Source organism: Pristis pectinata, chromosome 1 (assembly GCF_009764475.1).
Source record: "Pristis pectinata isolate sPriPec2 chromosome 1, sPriPec2.1.pri, whole genome shotgun sequence".
NCBI lineage: Eukaryota > Metazoa > Chordata > Chondrichthyes > Rhinopristiformes > Pristidae > Pristis > Pristis pectinata.
In genome coordinates, this window is record NC_067405.1 from 45,769,726 (window position 1) to 45,794,397 (window position 24,672).

Consider the following 24,672-nt stretch of genomic DNA (forward strand, 5'->3'; position numbering starts at 1 on the left):
AGGGAATAATCTGGAGATTACCACCAGAGGTTCTGGTTCTTATCCTTGCTGGCTCCTTACCATCTGCCCCTTCTCTTTATCTACTTATCTCATCAAGACTAACATGGATCACAACCTCTGGTTCTTCATCCTCCTCCACCTAATGATATCTTTGACCCTAGTACCTGGAAGGCGACTCACTGTTCTGAAATCACTTCTGGAACCTATCTGGGCCCCCCCTTCCACCCCCCAAGCTATAATCATTGCACAGTTGACCTTCCTCATCCTCTCTGTGCAGTGGAGCCTCAGTTGAACCTTACATGGTGCTATGGGTCATTGTTTTAGCTGCACTCCCTCGGTGAATTCTTGCTTACCTCTGTACTCAGAACTGAATTCTGGTTAGCAAGCAAGATGCCTTCAGGCGTCTCCTAAACTATGGGCCTGTTCTTTTAGGTCTAACACCCAGTCCTCTTAAATATTCTCCTTTGAGCTGTGGGGTGACCAACTCCCAAAATATACTTTATGCAAGAAATATTCAGTCACATGGATGGACCAGATGATATTAGCTGTGCTCATGCTCCAAAAACCAAGATCAAGGTCCTGCAACTGATGACGCTTCCTGCACCTGTGGTTGTCCAGGACATAGAAAGCATCCTGGAGTTCCCACATTACCTGCCTGTGTATTCCATAAGTTGAGGTGGCCTGCTATGTCCCAATTTTTGTTTTACACAAACTCAAATAGTAGAACGAATATATTTAAGTTAGTTTATTTGTTGTTTTACTTATCCTGAAGGAATTTTAATTCCTTGGTTATTTGTTTAAACCAAATGCTTGTTTAAACTCTGTTTCCCATGCTCCTTCTAAGCTCACCAGGACTATTTCCTACACTCCCTTTTACTTATTAACAGATTAAAAACAATTGATATATTTCAAATATTCAGAATAGAAACTCAGAATCATTTTATAAAATTTCTAGTATAATGATATGAGAGATTGAGATTCATTAAAAAAATTAATCCTTCAAAGTGCACAATATGAGTATACAACAGAAATAATTCAGTTATGTAGCACTTACATCAGCACTGACTGCCAACAAGAAAAATATAAAGGATAGATATGGAACTAGCATTTGTACTTGATAACAATGTCGACTTAATACTACAAAGTCAATCTTGGACTTCACCTAGTAAATATAATAAGCAACGTATCAATAGAAAAAGCACCTGACTGAATCAAAACAATGTCATTTCTTTTCAGAAGCAACAGAACAACCAAGAAAATTATGTTTATTTTATGCTTTTAAGAATGCATTAGGATAATTGCTAAAACAAATTACCTTCTGTGTTATGAGCTTTGCTACAACATCTCTGGCATGTACATCAATTGTACAGATTGTCATAATCTTCTGACGATCACCATGGGTGAGCTCTCCCAGTAGCATGTTTATAAGCACATTTAGCTGAGCAATCTGCAATAAAATTAATTATATTTGACTACTCAAAAAGATAGGGTACAATACTCCACGTCATATTAGTTATTCTATAAAGTGCTTTACTTGCAAGACAACTCCCATTTATGTATTAAGCAAAATACAAGAAATGCTATTGAGCAGCCGAAGCAAAAGAAATAGATGGGAGAGGCAAATTGGCATAACCTTGTACTTTAATATGGATATTATTACCAGAATGATACTTAAAAAAGATTTTTCTTTTACAGAGCACACTATATTCTCAACAAACTTTGGTTCAAAAATAACAACTGCATGTGTTTATCATGGTAAGCCTTCCCTTTTTCAATCACAGAATGTGTCCAATTAGAATATTAGAAATATTAGAATAGGCCCAACTAGACACACTAAATAATCAGCAAAACTGGAAATAGGTAATTCTAGAAATATCCTCGGGAGTCTCCTCATCCTCTGCTATAACTTGGGTGGGTTTAAACACCCAACAGATAGCATGAAGAACATTAGCAATGCTCTTTTGCTAAAGTTGCAGCAGTTCATCGAGCTAAATTAAGGGATGATGTGCTTTACAGGTTTTCCTTACACAGTACAGAATACAGAAAAAAAACAGTAGTTGACCATAGTCATAGGTCTACAGCACTTTAAATTCAAAGTTATGGATAATAAATTGGATAGCACTGGAAAGGAGCCACAGGTGCCCCAATGTGCAATTAATCTACACCCATTCGGTCTGATGTGTTCAGCGTACAATCATGTTAATGAACAGGCAAGCACAAAGTTTGCAATGTTCAGTCAGTCCTACTCACACCAGTATATTGACCAGCAGCTCAGCAAAAAGGCCTGATTTCAGGAGTTACAAGCAACAGTTGGAATTAGCCAACAAGTTCCAAAGGAGGAAGGTCATTGTCGACTCAGGTGTCGGTGAACAAAGCAAGATCAAAAAGGCAATCTTGAGAGAGCAGGCACCATGCTCTTCTAACGCTGCACTTCAGTCTGTGATGGGGAGGAAAGATGACATCTGCAGTGGGGATGATGATGGTATGGGTGATGGGCAGGGGATCCCTAAATACATACTGCAGAGTCAGTAGGAGGACATAAATAAAGTCCTAGAGAGGAATAGCAAAAATCAGCACCCAAAGACCTGGATGCAGTCCCACAAATGACCTTGCACAAGGGGTTAGAAGCATCTTCAACTGCCACACTTCATCGCTATCACTTACCAACAATCAGTCAGGGCTCTTCCTAACATTCATTTGCTCCACTGCACTCTCACAAAGAACTACTGCAAGCCACACACACATACTGACATGCACACAAAACTTTTCACCTTGTACACCCTACCATGTGTTCAACCATGACAGCCATGAGTAATACATTTTATGCTCTCGTTTTCACCCACAGCAGAAACTAACCAGCACAAGTCAAGCAAGTGCATGTCCTCCTGAAGCTGAAATTATCCTTACAAGTCATACTTCTTCCTTCTCCTCACATCCCACAGTGGCTGCTGATCTGACTTTGTAAATGATGTAAATATCTTGACCTCACCAATGCCCTCCATTCAGCAGAACCATAACCCTGTCACTTTCTTTCAAGTAGCTAAAACTGTCCATCTGGCCGGAAGGTGAAGACTCTCCATTTCTATCACCAGCTCAGAGGGAAGAAATGTGATGAGTGGTTTATAACCGAGGTAGATGTGGGGCTGCATAGTCATACAAGTGTGTGCATGCTGGAGAGGAAGGTCATACTCAGTTTGCTGAAGACTTGGATAAGGATTTGATAGATCATACAACAGCAGCAATCACAATGAAATGTTTTGTTTCACTTACAGGTTAGCCTGAAAACAAGCAGCGACCCGAAAACAGCAGCATCCTTTCCAGCAAGGCAGTGGTGAGCAATTCCATTGGCATGCATGCAGAGTTAACCATGGCGCCACATCTAATATCTCAGCTTTCATTGGAGGACAAGCTGAAGCCACACATACTGTTGCTATCACAGCTCTGGGTTCCTGTGCTCATAGGAACCTGCAGAGCAGCACAGCAGTCTGGCATTCTGTTCGCCAACAGATTACAAAGTTTGCTGAAGCATAACCTCAAAGGAAAGGCAGTGGCTCCAATTCAATGTTTCAGCTGTATGATCTTCCATTAGTTCTGATAAAATACCAACCATTTCTCTCCTTAGAGATGCTGCCTAATCTGTTAAATATCTCCAGAATTTTGCTTTTTATTGCAACTAAATTGGAAATGATTAAATAGTGCAGGTGAGGAGCTCCTTCCTCTTGCCAAACACTCAGTCCTCTCACCATGTTTTCTGCATCACCAAGGTAAAACTTGCCAGCACCACTGCTCATCAAAATCTGCCTGCTCTGTGCACATCTGATGGTCAGTAGCATCTCAAGTCCTAATGCCCTTCCCAACGTGGTAGTCAGCACGATTCAATCTACAAACACTCATGGACACATAATACACCTAATTTGACACTAATAGCCACAAAGCAAATAGCAATATGCAGCCAAAATTATTAGTCCTGGTATTTACATGTGACCTGCAAACTTCTAGTCAAAGGAAGCTTACTTGTTTTTTGTAATAATCTTTTAAAGCTGTTTCAAAGCCTTCCTCAAGACGGTCAAAAGCGATTCCAACATCTGTTGTCCACCAAATCTGAGTGCCAGTCAAAGCCACTTGTGCTGGATAATCAAATAACCACTGATCTCTCGGCTTCTCTTCATAAGCTACTACTGCTTCCATGATCTCTTGTTTCACTTTGGTCCACATTGCCCCCTCAAGCTGATGCAGCCAACATTCAACCTAGTAACAAAGCAAAATTCATCCTGTTTAGGAGCATGCATTTTCTTGTAAGTGTAAATTTTAGTCTATAAAATGGAAGAGGAATGACCAAACTAATTTCTTCCCATCTTGACTCCATCCTTTCACAACTGGTCTATTCACTTCCTACTTAAATCCATAACATTTCAATTCGCCTCCACCATTTTGACTGTTCCTAGTTCCCTACTTCCAACCAGTTCATCTTTACTGTGGACAGACAAACCCTCTACACCTCCATTCCACAGCAGGAGGGTCTGAGAGCCCGCCACTTCTTCCTTTGACAGAAGCCCAAATAGTTCCCCTCCACTAACACATTCATTGCTATTATGGACAGAGCCCATGACCAGATCTCATCTATTTCCTGCACCTCAGCTCTCACCCCCTTTCCCCTTGGAAGTGCAAGGCAAGGATTTGTGCTGAACTGTACTTTTCATCCCACCAGCCTCCACATTCAATGGATCATCCATTGCAATTTCTGCTAGATCCGTCAAGATTCTACCACCATCTTCCCTTCCCCTTCCCAGTATTTCAAATGGACTCTTCCCCCCCCCCCCCCCCCCACCCCACCCCAACTCTCTGGTCTGGTCTTCTATCCCCACCAACTACTCCCTGCCCTATGACATTTTCCAATGCAACTGCAGGACATGCAACACCTGGCCTTTCAACTCTTCCCTCCCCACCATCCAGGGACCCAAACAGACTTTCCAAGTGAATCAGCAATTTATTTGCATTTCTTCCAATCTGGTGTTCACAGTGTGGTCTCCTCTCTGCCAGGTTAGATCATTAAAAAGATTAGTAATAAAAAACTGTGGCCAAAAGAGCGAATGAACCATCTTATCTGATTTGTCAGCAAACTTAAACTATTTGTTTTGAACTTTATTTTTGAAATAACTTAATTTAAATTGTTTCAATATTTTTACTTTTTAACAATTCAAGTCTTTTTGAATGTGTACGAGTTTCAAAGAATTTCATCAGCATTCAATTTCAGAGCCTGGGGCTCTGTCAGAAATAACACTGATCTTGCAGCTGACTACTTGCAGTGCACTAGATTACACGGAGTCTGCAATCAGCTAGGAGTCAGCCTCCCGGAAGGGCACTGTGGCCGTAACCAGGCTGGAAGAAACAGTACATTTCAAGTGCAGGCAACCAAGGATCTTTGGTCAGTGGAAGATCACTCCCTCTATATTACAAAAAACATCTATGAGAGAATTACAATCTACACATATAAAATTACTTTTTCAGGAAAGAGGGGTAGCTAAGCTATAATTTTGATACAGTAGGCCATTAAGAATGCTTAGACTCCATAAAACACTTGTTTCCCCATATTTAAGTGTTCTGAGAACTGCCCTTACATTACTTGCTAAAGACCATGCTGAAAGTTCTAATGGAACACAGACCTTGAAGACGCAAGGAATCACAAAAAAACGCTAAGAAAAAATATCTGTTGGTATGAACCAAACCAAAATATTCCATTCAGCCCTTTGAGGAGGAACATATTTCATCATTTAGTAAATATTTGCAAGAAAATTTATTGAATCAATTCATTAACAGCATAACAATTAGCAGCGAGTTGAGGAAAAAATGTTTTTACCCAGAGCGATGCATTTCTGAAAGCTGTGGTGGAGGCAGGAAACTACGCTTTTAAAAGTTAACTAAATGAATACTTGAATAACATAGAAGGGAACGAAAACTGAGAAGCAAAATTAGCCTAAATAGCACCTTTATATCAAGTATGGATATGATGGGCTGAATAGCCTCCTTCTGTGCCACAGATTTCAAAAAAATTTAGGATTATTTTATATGCAGTTTTTCAGTATACAAGAAAAAAATAGCTGATGAAAGAAAAGCTTCTGAATTTGCCTAATGTGGAAATGCATTGCAATGGTTTTCTAATTTATTGCATTAGAAACTCAAAAATCCCTACCTGTCCTTCACAGAAACAGGGCGGTGAAAGCTGTACATATTCACCTTCTCGACTGTACATTCCCACTGCTTTAGAGGGATGATCATTATCATCATCTTCAAATTTTAAATCAGCTAAATTATCAAACATCTTAAGTAGATGCTTTGTCACCTGTTCAGACAGAATAGGAATACAACTGAAAGAAAATAACTTCATTCTCTAAAGCTTATCTTGTGTCTTCCCCCTCAAACTTCCTCACCCAAATAAATTCTCAGATTAAAGGGCGAGCAACAGTGTAAGAATTAGAAGCAGGAGTAGGCCACAGGCACCACACCACACGCCATCCCCTGAGCATGCTCAGCAATTCAATAACATGGCTGACCACATACCTCAATCCCACTTGGAGTCAGAGAGAATCAAAGAATATTAAGTCATCTCTGTTAAGAAATTTCTTCACCTCAGTCATAAAACCCTGACCTTTTATCCTGAAACTATGAATTCTAGATGTAGATTAAACAGACTAAGGAAATGGCCTCTCAGCAATCTTGCCAATCCCTTTCAGAATCTGGTCTACTGCAATGAGATCAAATTTCATCCTTCTAAACTCCCCACTCTATACAATGTTATCAGGGAGAGACTGATTATCCTCGACATGTTTAAACTAAATTGAATTTCACAATTACTAATGCTCAGGACATTGTAGAGATTATGGTGTACCATGGAAATCTTTACCTGTTTTGGCTGACCTCCTTTGGAAATAATTTCTAATAAATCCATTGCAGAAACAAAGTAAAATCTTGGAAATGTGAGTTGTTTTGTCTCCAGATATTCAGATAAAGCTTTTTCACAGAGAGCCAATCTGCAAAAGGATTATAAAAAAATGATTAATTAAGGTTAGAATGAGTTCTTTTAAATCTTACATAGAACAGTACAGCACAGTACAGGCCCTTCAGCCCACGATGTTGTGCTGAACTATATGAACACCTCTTCCATGATCAATCTAACCCTTCCCTCCTGCACAGCCCATATCCCTCCATTTTTCTTACTTCCATGTGTCTATCCAAGAGCCTTTTAAAGGTCCCTATTGTATCAGCCTCTACAACCACCCCCAGCAGTGACTTCCAGGCGCCACCACTCTCTGTGTAAAGAATCTACCTCTGGCATCTCCCCTGAACATTCCTCCTCTGACCTTAAACAGATGACCTCTGGTATTGGCCATTGCCGCCCTGGGAAAAAGATGCTGGCTGTCCACTCTATCTATGCCCCTCATAATCTTATACACCTCTTTCAAGTCGCCTCTCATCCTGCATCGCTCCAAAGAGAAAAGCCCTAGCTCGCTCAACCTTTCCTCATAAGACATGTTCTCTAATCCAGGCAGTATCCTAGTAAATCTCCTCTGCACCCTCTCTAAACCTTCCACATCCTTCCTATAATGAGGTGACCAGAACTGAACACAATACTCCAAGTGTGGTCTAACCAGAGTTTTATAGAACTGCAACATTACCTCAAGGCTATTGAACTCAATGCCCTGACTAATGAAGGCCAGCACACCATACGCCTTCTTAACCACCCTATCAACTTGCACAGCAACTTTGAGGGACCTATGGACTTGGACCCCAAAATCCTTCTGTTCCTGCACACTGCTCAGAATCCTGCCATTAACCTTGTACTCCACCTTCATGTTCGTTCTTCTAAAGTGTATCACTTCACACTTTTCCAGATTGAATTCCATTTGCCACTTCTCCACCCAACTCTGCATCCTGTCTATATCCTATTGCAACCTACGACAACCTTCCGCACTATCCACAGCCCCTCCAACCTTCGTGTCATCTGCAAACTTACTAACCCATCCCTTCACTTCCTCATCCAAGTCATTTATAAAATTCACAAAGAGTAGGGGTCCCAGAACAGATCCCTGCAGAACACCACTAGTCACCTACCTCCAGGCAGAATACTCTCCATCTACTACCACCCTCTGCCCTCTGTGGACAAGCCAATTCCGAATCCACGTAGCCAAGTCTCCACGGATCCCATGCCTCATGACTTTCTAGATGAGCCTACCATGGGGAACATTGTCAAAGGCTTTAAAGTCCATATACACCACATCCACCGCTCTACCTTGTTTTGTCACCTCCTTGAAAAACTCAATTAGGTTCATAAGGCATGACCTGCCCCTCACAAAGCCATGCTGACTACCCCTAATAAGACTATGCTTCTCCAAATGCTCGTAAATCCTGTCCCTAAGAATCCTCTCCAATAGCTTGCCTGCCACTAATGTAAGACTCACTGGTCTATAATTCCCAGGATTATCCTTATTACCTTTCTTGAACAAGGAACAATGTTTGCCATCCACCAATCCTCTGGTACCACTCCTGTGGCCAGGGAGGATGCAAATATCATTGCTAATGCCCCAGCAATCTCTTCCCTCGCCTCTCAAGGTAACCTGGGGTATATCCCATCCAGTCCCAGGGACTTACCTATCCTAATGTTTTTCAGAAGCTCCAACATTACCTCTTTCTTAACCTCAACATACTCCAGCACATTAGCCTGTTCTGCACTGACCTCACGTTCATCCAAGTCCCCCTCCCTAGTGTACACTGAAGCAAAGTATTCATTGAGGACCTCCCCTATCTCCTCCACCTCCGGCATACGTTTCCCCCTTTATCCCTGAGCGGCCCTACCCTCACTCCAGTTATCCTCCTTTTCCTCACGTATGTGTAGAATGCCTTGGGGTTTTCCTTAGTTCTACTCGCCAAGGCCTTCTCATGTCCCCTTCTAGCTCTCCTAAGTCCCTTCTTAAGCTCCTTCCTGGCTACCTTATAATTCTCAAGAGCCCTGCCTGATTTTTTCTTCCTCAAGCTTAAGTATGCTTCCTTCTTCCTCTTGACTAAATATTTCACCTCTCTTGTCAACCATGATTGCTTTACCCTACCATCTTTCCCTGTCTCAGTGGGACAAACCTATCCAGAACCCCATACAAGTACTCCCTAAACAGCCTCCAAATTTATTTTGTGCATTTCCCTGAGAACATCTGTTCCCAATTTATGCTCCCAAGATCCTGCCTAATACCATTGTAATTAGCCCTCACCCAATTAAAAACTTTCCCATACTGTCTGCTCCTATCCCTGTCCATGGCTATGTAAAAGGTCAGAGTGTTGTGGTCACTATCTCCGAAATGCTCGCCCACCGAGAGGTAGGTCACCTGGCCAGGTTCATTGCCTAGTACTAGATCCAGTATGGCCTCTCTTCTAGTCAGCCTGTCCACATACTGTGTCAGGAATCCTTCTTGGATACACCTAACAAATTGTGCCCCATCTAAACCTTTGGCACTAAGGAGGTGCCAATTAATATTAGGGAGATTGAAGTCTCCCATGACAACAACCCTGTTATTTTTGCACCTTTCCAAAATCTGCCTACTTATCTGCTCCTCAGTGTCCTGGTGGCTATAGAATACTCCCAATAGAGTGATTGATCCCTTCCTGTTTCTAACTTCCACCCACACTAACTCAGTGGACGATCACTCTAAGATGCAGCTGTGACACTATCCCTGATTAGCAATGCCAATCCCCACCCCACTTTTACCTCCTTCCCCATCCCTTTTGAAACATCTAAACCCAAGAATATCAAGCAGCCAGTCCTGCCCTTGCGACAGCCAAGTCTCTAATGGCCACAACATTGTAATTCCACGTACTGATCCACGCTCCGAGTTCATCACCCTTATTCTTAATACTTCTCGCATTAAAGACATTTTCAACCCATCCAACTGACTGCGTTTATGACCTATCCACTGTCTATCCTTCCTCACAATCTCTCCACACAATGCATCTACCTTTACACCAACTACTCCATCATCTGACCTAATACTCTGGTTCCCATTCCCCTACCAACCTAGTTTAAACCCTCCCCAACAGTTCCAGCAAACCTGCCCGCAAGGACATTAGTCCCTCTCAAGTTCAGGTGTAACCAGTCCCTTTTGTACAGGTCATACCTTTCCCAGAAGAGATCGCAGTGATCCACAAATCTGAAACCCTGCCCTCTGCACCAATTTGTAGGATATTACCAGAGCATTGAATTACAAAAGGGAAGAATTTTATCCAAGAACTTTAAAATAGTTTTCACTTACAAAACAAAAATTAAACAGATACAAGTCCCAGACCAAAATAATACATCAAATAAATGAGTTCATGGCAGCATATATACATTTGCTTCTTTAACTCTCATCTTCCTTTGGATATCTTCAATCCTTCCCCAAAAAGTTAAGAGGAAAAAAACATTTTTTGAAAGAAAGTGGCTATGCATATGGCTGAGCTTATTACTTCCTAGCACAAGATTAAATGTGCCAAAACGGTGAAATATTATAGGTTTTCTAGCTTTGAACACATTTGCTTCCAAGAGTGGTGAAAGTAAGCCAGTACAGTATAACGGTAAGAAACTGTCTGATGCAATCAATACAAATAGGTGAAATTAGCAACATTGGTGAGACAACCTTAATTGTAAGAAATTTAAGCCCCAGCTCACAACCTTCTAAGCACCAGAATAAATGAGAGTGATTAAATATGAACTTGCTCAGTAAATGTGGTATATGAAAGGAAAAACACAGGAACAGGCATAAAACTGAATATAAAGGATCAAGTCAAAAATAATTGGCTGGGGATAAAATAACTTTCGTCATGGATCAATGTACTCCTACTTTTATCCCTGAAACACTGATTTGAATCTTGCCCAGACACAGTGTTAAAAATGAATTACAAATTCAATACAAATGAATTCTGGTAATTTACTTCAACATTGGTTTTGGCTCAGAACTTTGACTTAGGCAATCTCAGTTTTTTTTAAAAAAAGAGTACAAGAAAGGAAAAAAAAAGGAAGAGAAGCGGATGGTGTTCTCCTGAAGGAAAATACATGGTTCATGCTGAAGGAATGTTGTCACTCCAGCCACAGCGATCCCATGGAGGTGACTCCATCCCAAAAATTTAAAGTGCAGGCAGTTCCTGGGTTACGTAAGGGTTCTGCTCATGAGAACTTCCTGTAAACCAATTTTTCGACAAGTCAGTGCAGGGTCAGCAAGTATAGAAATGATTGGCAAGAGGGACTTTGGTGCGAGTTGGGATATGGACAGCAGGGTTTGGTTTATCCCAATCCTACAGCAATAGTGTATTTTTATATTTAACGATGTAAAGTATCCCTGGATGTGTATAGCTACTGTTAATCTCTATTCTCTAATGCATTAAGAAAAGGACTTGTTATTGATACTAATGCAGTAGATTTCTAGAAGTCCACTCAATGATTCACCCATGAAACCAGTTTCACAAAGCCAAATTAAATAGGATTGGGAACTGGAAATTATTAGAATAAAATTGCCCCGATTTGTTGATGGTATCCGTTTGTTAGATTATATATCCATACCTCATCATCCTGAAAACACCTCCTATAGGTTTTTCATTTCATCAAATGTCTGCTATGCTCACTCTAACACTACACATACTTAAACTACTGGAACCATATGAATCAGAATCAGGCTTATTATCACTGACATATGACATAAAATTTGTTGTTTTGTGGCAGCAGAGCCCAATGCTTAGTCATAAAAATTATTATAAATTACAAAAATAAATAGTGGGAAAAAAAAGAATAACAAGGTATTGTTCATGGACCGTTCAGAAAGGTAATGGCAGAGGGGAAGAAGCTGTTCCTAAATCACTGAGTGTGGCTCCTGTATTTCCTCCCCAATAGCAGTAACAAGAAGAGGACATGGCACGGGTGGTGAGGGTCCTTAGTGATCAATGCCACCTTCTTGAGGCACCACCTCTTGAAGATGTTCTCAATGGTGGGGAGAGTTGTGCCCATGATGGAGCTGGCTGAGTCTACAACTCTCTGCAGCCTCTTGCGATCCTGTGCATTGGAGCATCCATACCAGGCAGTGATGCAACCAGTCAGAATGCTCTCCAGCATACATCTCAGAATCAAGTTTATTATCACTGACATATGTCATGAAATTTTGTGGCAGCAGTACAGTGCAAGACATAAAGACAGAAAAATTACTCTAAGTTACAGAAATAAACAAATAGTGCAAAAGAAGAATAATGAGGTAGTGCTCATGGACCGTTCAGAAATCTGATGGCAGAGGGGAAGAAGCTGTTCCTGAAACGTTGAGTGTGGATCTTCAGGCTCCTGTACTTCCTCCCCGAAGGTAGTAACGTGAAGAGGACATGTCCCGGCCTCCATACCGGGCAGTGATGCAACCAGTCAGAATGATTTCCACTGTACATCTGTAGAAATTTGCAAGACTCTTTGATGACATACCAAATCTTCTCAAACTCCTAATGAAGTAGAGCTGCTGGTGTGCCTTCTTGGTGATTGCATCAATGTGTTGGGCCCAGGATAAATCCTTCTAGATGTTGACACCTAGGAACTTGAAGCTGCTTACCCAAGGAGGACTGGTGCGTGTTCTCCTAATTTCCCCTTCCTGAAGCCCACAATCAATTCCTTGGTCTTGCTGACGTTAAGTTGCAAGGTTGTTACTGCGGCACTACTCAATCAGCCGATCTATCTTACTCCTGTATGCCTCCTCGTTGCCATATGATATATTACCAACGGTGGTGTCATTGGCGAATTTATAGGTGGCGCTTGAGCTGTGCTTAGCTACACAGACATGAGTGTAGAGTAGAGCAGTGGGCTAAGCACTCATCTTTGAGGTGCACCTGTGTTGATTGTCAGCAATGAGGAGATGTTATTACCAACATGTACTGACTGTGGTCTCCCGATAAGGAGGTTGAGGATCCAGTTGCAAGTAGGGAGGTACAGAGGCCCGGGTTTTGAAGATTGGTGATTAATACTGATGGGATGATGGTGCTGAATGCTGAGCTGTAATCAATAAACACCAGCCTGGTGTGTTTTGCTGTTGTGTAGGTGCTCCAAAGTAGAATGGAGAGCCAATGAAACTGTGTCTGCTGTAGACCTATTGTGGCGGTAGGTGAATTGCAGCGAGTCCAGGTCCTTGCTCAGGCAGGAGTTAATGCTAGCGATAACCAACCTCTCGAAGCACTTTATTACAGTAGGCACAAGAATACACAGGGAATGGAGGAAAATGGATAATGTGCAGGCAGAAGTGATCAGTTTAATTTGGCATCATGTTCGGCATGGACAACGTGGGCCGAAGAGCCTGTTCCTGTTCTATACTGTTCTATGTTTGATGTTCTATATACAGTATCTTGTTGTTAATGAATACCTGTTTTCATTTCTGTAACTAACTTTCCTATCTCAAATGTTTTTTAATATAACTTATAGGAGAATTTGCTTAAAGTTGGATGTCCTCAAGTCAGGTCATTCGTAAACCAGGGAAGCCCTGCATTCCATTCTTCAAAACAAACATGCCTTAGTCTGATAAGCATACTGCTTCACAAAAATTTGTGTTTCCTCTTTCAACAAGATAAAGATTTTACCCTGGTCTATTTTTATAACCTCCATCTTTATGTTTTTTCTTTCTATTCTCCAGTACTATCTATGCATCTTACTGCGCCTCAGCAATAATGGCAGAGCTTCCAACTGCCTATCTTACGTGTGAAAGCCACCTCCTCACATCTCTTTATTGTCAAAATAAATTCAGGAAACTCAAATTTTTGGGTAAGTTATTAGTCATGTGTTCTTACCAATCCTCTCTGCCTTCATAGGGTCTGGCTATCTGACCTATGCCCAACAGGACCAGAGTATTGGTATGGGTTGCAGGATATTCTGATAAAATATACCAGTTTGAGTCAGATTGTGCTTTGCCATGCCAGCAGGGCTTGGTACGTTATCCAAGTCAGGACGATTAGTTTATATTGTCACATGCATCCTCTGCTTAATTTTTGTTTTTCTTGTAAATGTTGTGCCTCTGATGCTGCGTGCCTGTGATGCTGCTACAAGGTTTTCATTGCACCTATGCAGTACATGTACTTGTGCATACAATAAACTCAACTTTCACCTTTTTTTTCATTAATATTTGGTGCTTTTCTAAATGTCATTTTCAAATCTAAGTAACCAAAAAGCAAAAAAAAATCTGCAGATGCTGGAAATGTGAATTGAACACAGAAAATATGCTGGAAATATTCAGCAGAAAAGGCACCACCTGCAGAGAAAGAAAGAGTTAATATTTCAAGTTGATAATCAGAAAGAGATCAATAGATTTCAAAGAAATCTTGTTTCACTTGCCATAGATGCTGCCCAACTTATTGAGTATTTCCAATATTGTCTGTTTTTAAAGTCCAAGTAGTTTTTAGGATGAAAGTTGATGTACAAAATTACAATATTTACAAAAACACACATTCTAAAACAAGCTACAAATCTGGAACAAAGTATATAGTTCAATATATGTCCTTATTATGAGGTGCCCAACAAAAAAGGACAACATTTTGGTGTTTTAATTGAAGTGTTGCTACACTGGCAAAGATCAAGGAGGGCCAATAACACAAGTGCATTAGAATGGGTCATATAAGAATGAGACCACTTGGGACTACAGGAACCATTCTGACAGCTGGAGACCATGTAAAAAGATGCTTAACGTATGAAAGAGTCTGCATTCAAAAATGGAGCACCGGGGGACATGGGTTGCACATGGGGTCAGGAAAGCAAGCAAGATGGAAATCTAAATTGGTCCACATGGGAACTAATGACATAGTTATGACAAAGAAAGAAATTTGTTTGAAGCAAAATGAGCACCTAGGGCAAATTAAAAAGCAGAACTACACCATTCAGAATCAGGAATACTACCTGAACTATGTGAAAATTGAGATAATGGATACGAAATCAATGTGTCTCAGAGTGGCATGGGAAAAATGGGTTTCAATGGAGCATGAGTACTGATACTGCATAAAGAGGGAGCTATTCCATCTGGACAGCCTTCACTTAAATTGATCTGATATCAGTGTCTGTAGTTAAAAGTCAAATAAATACTGTGGGGTGGGGAGGGATCTGCAGAAAGGAAGTTGAGCAAGTTAGAGAAGGGACAGGGAAATAATGGAAACTAAGAATCAAAAAAGATGACAGCGGATGCTGGAAATTTGAAATAAGAGCAGTATATGTTGGAAATATTCAGCAAGTCAGACAACAAATGCAGAGAGATAAAGAGTTAATATTTCAGGTTAATGATCTTTCAACAGAGACATCGTTAATTAACTGTTTCTCTCTCCACAAAATTTGCCTGATTTGCAGGATATTCCCAGATTTTGTCTATAAAGTGGAGCATCGCCATGGAGCCATCTACTTGTGTCTACAAAATCCTTGACATCATTTTGTCACACTGTTCATAAACCATTTTTGCCAAACATTTTCCAATATGAATGGTCATGTTCATATTGATAAATATTTTTAAATGATTTACCAAACACTGCAGTCTGACTACCTATGACACTTTTTCATCAATATCCTCAAAATCTATGCTGATTTTTTTTTGTTTTATTCTCATTTTCACCAATAGTTGTGATAAATGGCAAGTTGGGAATGAAGGATCAGTTTAAATAATCCATGGGAACTCAATGGTTACCCTTTGGAGTAATGAGTTTACATTGGCAACTCACATTACAAAGATTGACTTCTCTATACATGGCATAGAGGGCTTAGCATCTGGAATACATTATCTGAAATATGGTCCGGATAGATTCAATCACAGCTTCCAAAAGGGAAATGGATCAATACTTGACTGGAAAGAACAAAAGATTGAAACTGTCTATATTGCTCTTGCAGAATGCCAGCATGAATTTTTTTAATATATTCATCCAAGGGATGTGGGCTTCACAGGCTGAGCCAGTATTTAATTGCCCATGTCTAGTTACCATGGTAAGGTAATGGTGAACTGCCTTTTTAAACTACTGCAGTCCTTGAGGTGTGGGTAAATCCACAATGCTGTTAGGGCAAGAGTTCCAGAACTTTGACCCAGCAATGGTGATATATTTCCAAGTCAGGACGGTATGTGGCTTGGAGGGCAACCTCAAGGTGGTGGTGATCCCACGCTTTTGCTGCCCTTGTCCTTCGAGCTCGTAGAGGTTGTGGGTTTGGAAGCAGTTGTTCAGGGAATCTTGGCAAGTTGCTGCTGTAGATTGTACAAACTGTAGATTGTACAAATTGTAGATTGCATCTGTAGATTGTACAAACTGCTGCTACTATGCATCGGTGGTGGGAGTGAGTGAATGGTTGTGGATCAGGTGCCTATCAAGAGGGCTGCTATGGTGTAGCAGTCTTGAGTGGTGTTGAAACTGCACTCATTCAGGCAGTGAAGAGTATTCTAAAACACTCCTGATTTGAACCTTGTAGATGGTGGACAGAGTTTGGGGAGTTAGGAGGTGAGTTACTTGCCACAGGATTCCTGGCCTCTGGCTTGCTCTTGCAGCCACATTGGGTACATTGCTACTCCAGTTCAGTTTCTTGTCAATAGTAACCCGGAGGATATTGATAGTAGGTGATTCAGTGATGGTAATGTCATTGAATGTCAAGGAATGACAGCTGAATTTTCTCTTGCTGGATATCGTCATGACCTGGCACTTGTGTGGCGCAAATGTTTGCCACTCAACAAACACACATGGTAGCGTAGCAGTTAGTGCAACGTTATTACAGCGCCAGCGATCGGGGTTCGATTCCCATCACTGTCTGTAAGGAGTTTGTACGTTCTCCTGTGTCTGCGTGGGTTTCCTCCGGGTGCTCCGGTTTCCTCCCACATAACAAAGACGTACAGGTAGGTTAATTGGGTTTAAAATGGGCGGCGCAGACTCGTTGGGCCGGAAGGGCCTGTTACCACACTGTAAGTAAAATTTTAAAAGAATTTTTTAAAAAACCACAGGCCTGGACATTGTCCAGGTCTTACTGCATTTGGATGTTGACTGCTTCATTAGTTGAGGAGTTGTAAATGGTGCTGAACATTGTGCAATCAGCTAACAACCCTACTTCCGCCTTACATTTGAAGAAAGGTCATTGATTAAGCAGCTGAAGATGGCTGGGCCTCAGACGCTTCCCTGAGGAACTCCTGCAGCGATGTCCAGTGGCTGAAATGACTGACCTCCAACCACCACAACTTTGTACTAGGAACAATTCCAGTCAGTGGAAAGTATTCTCCCTGATTCCAACTGACTCCAGCTTAGCCAGGGCTCCTTGATCCCATGCTGCCTTGGCACTAGGTCTCACTTCACTTTGGAGTTCAGCTCTTTTCTCCGTGTTTGCACTAAGACTGTAATGAGATAAGAAGCTAAGTGACTTTTCTGGAACCCAAACTGAACTTAGAGTCTTGCTAAGCAAGTGCCACTTGATAGCACTAGCGATTATCCCTTCCATCACTTCACTGATGGAAGAGAGTAGACTAATGATAAGGCAATTGGCCAGGTTGGATTTATCCTGCTTCTTGTGGACAGGACATACCTGGGCAAGTTTCCACATTGTTACGTAGATGTGAGTGTTGTAGCTGTACTGGAACAGCTTGGCCAAGGGTGCAGCACATTCTGGAGCACATGTTTTCAGTATTATTGCAGGAATGTTGTTAAGGCCCACAGCCTTTGCTGCATCTAATGCCTTTAGCTGTTTCTTGATATCAGATGGAGTTAATCAAATTGGCTGAAGACAGGCATCTATCATGCTAGCTCAGAGGTTTCCTTCTGTGCTGTTAATATACTGGTAAGAAATTAAGCTGTGTGGGCAGTCACTGGGTGTACAAGAATGCTGTAAGATTTTTTTTTAAAAGAACACTTTTCAAACTATCAACTGGTAATTATTGAATGTATTAACATTAACCACTCCAACTCTTCCTTATTATAGACAATTGGAAACACCATCACAATACTGACAAGTAATTACTACCTTTGTTGAAGGGCTTCTAATTTTTCCAATAATCCAAGATTGTTTGTTGCGTCAACTATTTTTCTATTCTTGATGGCCAAAGACATTAAGTCCTGAAATGAAAACAACAAAAAGTTGTTTCAATGCCTAAACATAGAACAGAGAGAAATAGCTAGCAAATTTTGTGTTTACCCATTATTAAATCAGTAACTGTATCTCATAAATAATCCATATAAGAGAACACCCTTTCTAATATAATATTATAAAGAAAATTATATGATTGTCTGTCAATTTCATAGAAAGCAAAGCATGGGACATTGCATAAAGACATAAAATATAAAACTGATAGCTTATCTGCAGCACCTTGAAATCCAAATCGATCTCATCAAATCTTTTGGCATCTTGGGGAAGCTGATTTCTGATATCTTCAGATCCAGTGAAAATGCTCTGCAAGTGAGCCCATGTCCGCTGTACTTCCATCCAAATGGAAATGACTAAATCACTAATCATTAATTTCTTTTGCCAGCTGCTGACATCGATTAAGAAATATTCCACATGTTGGCTCATCAAAATGTTTTGCAGCTGAACCTATATATCTCAGTGAAGAAGACAAAGGTCAGAATTTTTGCCTTGGTGATGGTTATAAACTGCAAACTGCTGCATAGTTCTTCAGTTATTGCCTTTAGCAGGTTGTGAATAGGAAATTTATGAAATGTTTTAGTGGATCATAACTGGAAGTCTTTTTTTAAATAATTCCAATATAATTGGCATTATTTGTCAGGTGACCACTTTACGTCAAGTATTACCATAAGTTTTGGATCATAGCAGGCATTCTTACTTATTACAAATTAAAATATATATATTCATTTGCCAATTATAAAGCTGTGGGTGATGCAATGAAGAAAATCTGCAGTTATATTCAGTTCTAATATTTTAAGCAAAAAAACTGAATAATTAGTGTAGTTTTGAAAACACAAACAGCTCAAAACACAATTACATGGAATTAGCAGTAAAAAATTGGCACATCAACCCAATGTATTTTAAAAACTTGCGTCTACATTCAGGATTTGAACATCGTGGTGAGTGCAAACATCTACTGTTCATTCATAAAGAAGCTGGTGTTTTTGCATCACTGCTATCTATATGACGAGTGCATGGTCCTGCTTGTTATCCAATATGCATACCTCATCTCTTCCAACCCAATTAACCATTGGAACTACCTTGGCCCCGAACTCTGGTCCTGAACTTCCTATGCTTCCCTACCTCTTTTATTGTTTGAAAAGTTCCTTAAAACCCAATCGTTGACCAAGCTTTTGGTCATTTGCTCCAACACCACCTTCTGCAGTTTGTTTAATTTTCTTTTATTTTATAATGCTACTGTTTAGGACATTTTTACTATGTTGAAAGCACTATATACATACAAGTTGCTGACACTATTAGATTAACTTCATCTTTAGCCTATTTGTATGCAAAAGAATTCCAAATTATGGCCTGTCACTTCATTAAATTTCTGATGCAACAGCAAAGAAATCCGAAGCACATGGCCAAGATATTGCCCTTAAAAATACAAGCTCTCAAACAGTGCCATGTGAAGTATATTAATAGCTTAGTATAGTGAAAGAAAACTTGAACCTAAGAAATATACAAACTTTCACTTCTTCCATTTTTTTAAAAAAGCTTTATAATCTCAACAATTTAATTCATGCACAGGTTGGTTCTGGTGGCTGTATTAAGACTTGCGAACAAAAAGCATAAAAGTACTCTTGCATCATAATAACCAAAAACACTGAGTGTTTCTAGCTGGCACATAATATAATTTATTGCATTAATCAACTTTTTAACTTCCACTTTTAAATAAAGCACTTATTTTTGCCTTTAACAATAAATAAGTTAATTTCTACCAATAAGCTTTCATTTTAAAACAATCATAAATAATAGCTTTACAAAAGGTACCATTAATTCATATCAGAAGGAGCAAGCATCAAAATTATATGAATATCAACAGGACACAAAGTCCAAGGTTTGATTGTGAAAAATGCTTTTTTTAAAATTAGAACACATTGGCAGTGACGCAGCTATAAATCCCCAGGGATATGTTTCTTTCTACCTTTTAAATAGGCCCTGATAGGTATTTAAAATTCACTCCAAACTGTAGCTAAAAATATTTTAAAACTGTACCACGCAACAAAAGAATGAAGTCATTTCGAGACATGAAATGTTCTCCTATTAAGGTGGCAGTAAATTTGCACCTGATTATCTTCCAGAGTTTCAACAAGGTTCGCATCAGACTTGAGCACTGGAGTTCCAGTGCTATGGTGTATTTCATATGAAAACTCCATTACACTCCATATTTGACTAATCTCTCCCAGCACCTGAAGAAACAGTAAGAATGTCACTAAAATTTAAACACTGGTACCAAAGAGTTGTAGCAGAATAACAAAAATATATGCCTTACCTTTTCTATGGCCATTTCCTTCACTGCCTTATCTACAATGTTTTTAACTTCCTCTTCCACTCTGTACAGCTGCAGAGCTAACAAGTCCCCTAGGGTGGTGTCAGCATCCATGACGAAGCTGACCTGTTGGAATGAAATATAGGCTCAGAATGTTTTGGGAAGAGAAATAAAACTTGCTTCTTTGGAAGCAAAAATAAATCAACATTACACAGACAGTCAAAAAAAATCTGATGTCTTACCCCTGTTGCATTCATTAATTGCTCCCAATGCCTCGACCTGACTGCAGGATTCTGCAGCTCAGTCACAGCCCGAAGGGAAATCAGCATATTTTTAACAGTGGATGCTAATCCAGCATAAACGTTCCATACTCGAACCTCCTTATCAAGAGCTTTCATCTCCTACTGGAAGAGTAAAGCTAGTAAAATTACAGGGTTGTGTATATTATAAGCAATTTGCACTCAAACATACATACAGTACCTTTGAAAATCTTCGCAGTTCCATGTCCATTTGTTCAATATTTATTTGTTTCCACTGCGTTTTAGTCCAATCATCAATGCTGGTCTATAACAAGTAAAAGAATACCACTCAGTGAAACTTGGAAAATTACAAAGAAAAACCATAATGCACATGCCTATATATCTTAACAAATTATCAAATCCTGACCAATAGAATGGTTATGCAGCCTTACTCACGCAATATATTTGCCATATTTTATTGCTACACAACTACAGCTCCATGAACCCAACACTGACATATCCCCAATTCATTGTCAGTGAGATAGCATTTACCCTAAAACGGCACCTGAATAAGTTGAGAAATGAAAACTTATGAGTAGTCTACTACCCAGTGGTATGAACAATGCTTTTTCCAATGTCAGGTAATCTGCACTCCCTGTGCTCCTTTCTCTCTCCTTCTGTTTTTCTCCACCAGCCCACCCCCAATCACCCAGTTTCATACCCCTCCCCCACCTTGGTTCTACCTGCCCATCACCCACACACTATACCTACTGGCTCTCTGATCTCCTTGCTCAACTGGTTCCATCTGCCCATCATCCCTCCTTCATTTAGTCCCATATCACCTTCCCTTCTTATCAGATTCCGTCATCTGCAGCCTCTTGTCTCCACTTATACCTTCCAGTCTCTATCTCTACCTCCACCCTGCCCTCCCTCACCCAAGTCCACCTACCCCACTTTTTTCCTCTGTTCTTTGTCTCTACCCATCACCTACCAGCCACCATCTCTCAACTTCACCCCTCTCCCACTGCCACCTGATTGACCCGTTGGGTTTCACCCACAGTTTGTTTCTTTCTCTGCAGAATGCAAATGCCACAAACATGAACTGGATATCACAAGCTTGCCTAATTCCACATGGCTTCACTCATCTTCCAAAAGGCAAAAAACTTGACTCTTTACTGAAATGAGGCCAAATGGAAGTCAATAAACTAGTTTATTTCATAATTGTTAAATTAGCAAAACGGCAACGAAAATGATATCTCATAGTACACCAACTTCATTGTAGTTTCAGTCTTCAAAACAATGAAAGTTTACCTATTAATGAGAAAACACAAATTTTCTGACCAAAACTTCCTCTAGAATTGGTGAGCTCCCTTTTAGGAGATGGCTTTCTCTTGATTGCATTGATACCCATCCTTTGACACACAGGAAGCCAGCATCTTGGCCTCTGTGCTCCTTCACAGTTCAGGGTGTTGCAAACAGGGATGCCAATTAAGTAAACAAAACCCAACCTCAAAAGAGTTAGCTTCTGGCACTAGCTTTTGCAGAATGAAAATAAATGGGCATTCCAATCTCAGCACTTCACTGTCTTAGGGGAAAAAGACTAAAATTTACTTTGGAATCCTTGCATGGAAAATGGCCAAAAGTTGTGAATTTGGTACCTCATCTATAATTGCTAGGAGTAACTCATCTATAATTGACAGGACTGTACTGACACCACTGAATTGTTAAGTTGTAAAGGGATACTACTATTAAAACACTATTTAGAGAAGATTTTTGTTCACAAAATCCTTAATTCAGGAGTAAATGTTAAACCTACCTGTACAAAAATAACCAAGTCCCATATAGACTTCAATAGAACAATATCTGAACGGCAATGTTTCAGCTGTTTGTAATCTAATATGTTCACTTCAAATAGCTTAGCTGCTTCCTGAAGTTTCTGCATTTCTGCTTCAAGCTTACTAATATGCCAATGTGCCTACAGCATACAAGAAAAAAAAATCAGGCTGCATCAGCCATATGTCCAGAACAATTAGTATACTGCAAGTAACAATCAATAAAACACAAGTAACTTGTCAGAAGTGTGCTCACCTTATCTAAATGTGCGTAAGGGTTGTCTGCATCAAACTTAAAAATAGCTTCACTTCTAAATTGCTCTCTGAACTTGAATTGATCTTCCTGAAGAAGCAATAAAACCACTGTTGGTATTTTGTTTATCACATGTGTTTGATTAAGGGTCATATTTTAAAAAAACTGAATCTTGGAGACATCTTACAATACAGATATTAATGCAATGCCTTCAGTTCCACCAATGAAGATAACGTTTCTGAGCAATAAGGCTTTCACCAAATTGTTGCTCAACTTTTCCATTATTTAGTTTACAACAGAAGTGCTGGCAGCTCAACGCACCAGTGACAGTAACTGCGTGTAATGTTACTGGAGTAGAAGAAACAATAGAAGATTGAGAACAGAAGAAGGAAAAGACCACAGGCAATAAATATGATTAATTTTGGAAAGGTGAACAACTACATTAACTTGAAGACAGGGAATTTGTCAGGAAATTAGGTAAAAGTTTTATGTCAAAATGACTGAAGGGGATGATAGAAACATAGAAAAACTACAGCACAATTCAGGCCCTTTGGCCCACAAAGCTGTGCCGAACATGTCCCAATCCTTCGTATTGATTCGAGAAAACCCAGACTACTTGTTTAACATTTGAAAGATGACTTTGTTAACTATTTCAAATTATATTCAACTCCTATTCATCTTTATCTTAAATCTTTACAGTATGTAAAAAAAAACTAAATATATAATATAACCTCAATTTTTAGTTAGTCTAATTTCAGTCTATATAATTTAGAATTCTATTTGCTTTTCATTTACATTCACCATGACAAAAATATGGTCTCCATATAACCTGGCTCTTATTAAACAAAATGATCAAGAAGCTAGATTACACCAGAAAGTCTGCACTGGAATCACAGTGCGAAAGAAATCATTACCAGATTGACCTGATCTTGACTCGGTATCCAGCATCTCCCTCATCCTATCTTTTTCTCTTATTTATAACATACAGAAAAGTGAAAGCAAACTAACCTGTTCCCACAACTATACCTTTGCTTGTTCTTTCAGATACCCATGAACTTCCAACTGCCCAAACACTTGATGACGACCAGGAAGATAATGAATAGTGACAATATCCATCTTGTACCTGTGGCCAACAGCTTACCTACTGGCGCTCCATAGACAATACAGGATAGGTTTGAGGGAGGACAACTATACACAAGTGGCCTGCAGGACTGCTTAAGTATTAGCTCTCCAGAGGACTAAGATAAGGACAAGGAACAATAGCTTCACCAGATTTTCAATACCCTAATCTATCCCAAGCCACTTCACGTAGTATTTGGCCATGTATTTCATGCAAGCAATTCCCATCTACTGCACATAAATGTCGTTCAGTATGTGTGTCTGTAGTACCTTCAGAATCATCAATATGTGGCCCCACTCCAAGCAAACTTGACTCATTGAAAGCTCATGCCACCTTCTAAATAAAGGTTGAATCTCATTACTCACGTCTGATTCACTTCACCTGACAAGAAACACTCACAGACTAGCCTCAGAAGATCATCTGTACAAGTTGTCACAGAAAAACTGTTGACAACTTGTTGAAATTAAAAAATGCCCTGTCCCAAATTAGTTGCCAACTTCTCATAAGGAAGCTATGATAGCCCATCCTCTGTAGCATTCTGTTTCAATGTACAGCACTCAAGATAGCAGTCCATATGTGACAACAAGACAGCTATCATTGTAACCACGCAGCCACCATTGATGGAACGGCTGACCTTGGTCCACCAGTTTATGGCCTGTGACCAGAATGAAATACCTGCCAATGAGAAATCTCTGAAGTTGATTAACTCCACAAATTATGGCCAGAGCCTCTTTTTTCAGTTTGTGCATAGTTTTTCTCAACAGAAGGTAAGGTGCATGAAGAGTGTGCAAAATGTAGTTCATGGAAAGTA

At 40.0% G+C, this 24,672-nt stretch overlaps 1 protein-coding gene across 1 annotated transcript in view; it reads right to left on the reverse strand.

Annotated features, from left to right (window-relative positions):
• Window positions 1-24,672, reverse strand: part of dnah9l (dynein, axonemal, heavy polypeptide 9 like) — a 242,026-nt gene that overhangs the window by 163,689 nt on the left and 53,665 nt on the right. The window contains exons 19-30 of the mRNA XM_052029683.1: window positions 22,745-22,831; window positions 22,473-22,631; window positions 20,898-20,981; window positions 20,660-20,818; window positions 20,421-20,543; window positions 20,215-20,337; window positions 18,329-18,553; window positions 17,987-18,078; window positions 6,902-7,028; window positions 6,191-6,340; window positions 4,015-4,248; window positions 1,316-1,447 (exon numbers count right to left, since the gene is read on the reverse strand). Coding sequence (XP_051885643.1) covers window positions 1,316-1,447; window positions 4,015-4,248; window positions 6,191-6,340; window positions 6,902-7,028; window positions 17,987-18,078; window positions 18,329-18,553; window positions 20,215-20,337; window positions 20,421-20,543; window positions 20,660-20,818; window positions 20,898-20,981; window positions 22,473-22,631; window positions 22,745-22,831 — 1,695 coding nt within the window. The remainder of the gene's footprint in view (window positions 1-1,315; window positions 1,448-4,014; window positions 4,249-6,190; window positions 6,341-6,901; window positions 7,029-17,986; window positions 18,079-18,328; window positions 18,554-20,214; window positions 20,338-20,420; window positions 20,544-20,659; window positions 20,819-20,897; window positions 20,982-22,472; window positions 22,632-22,744; window positions 22,832-24,672) is intronic.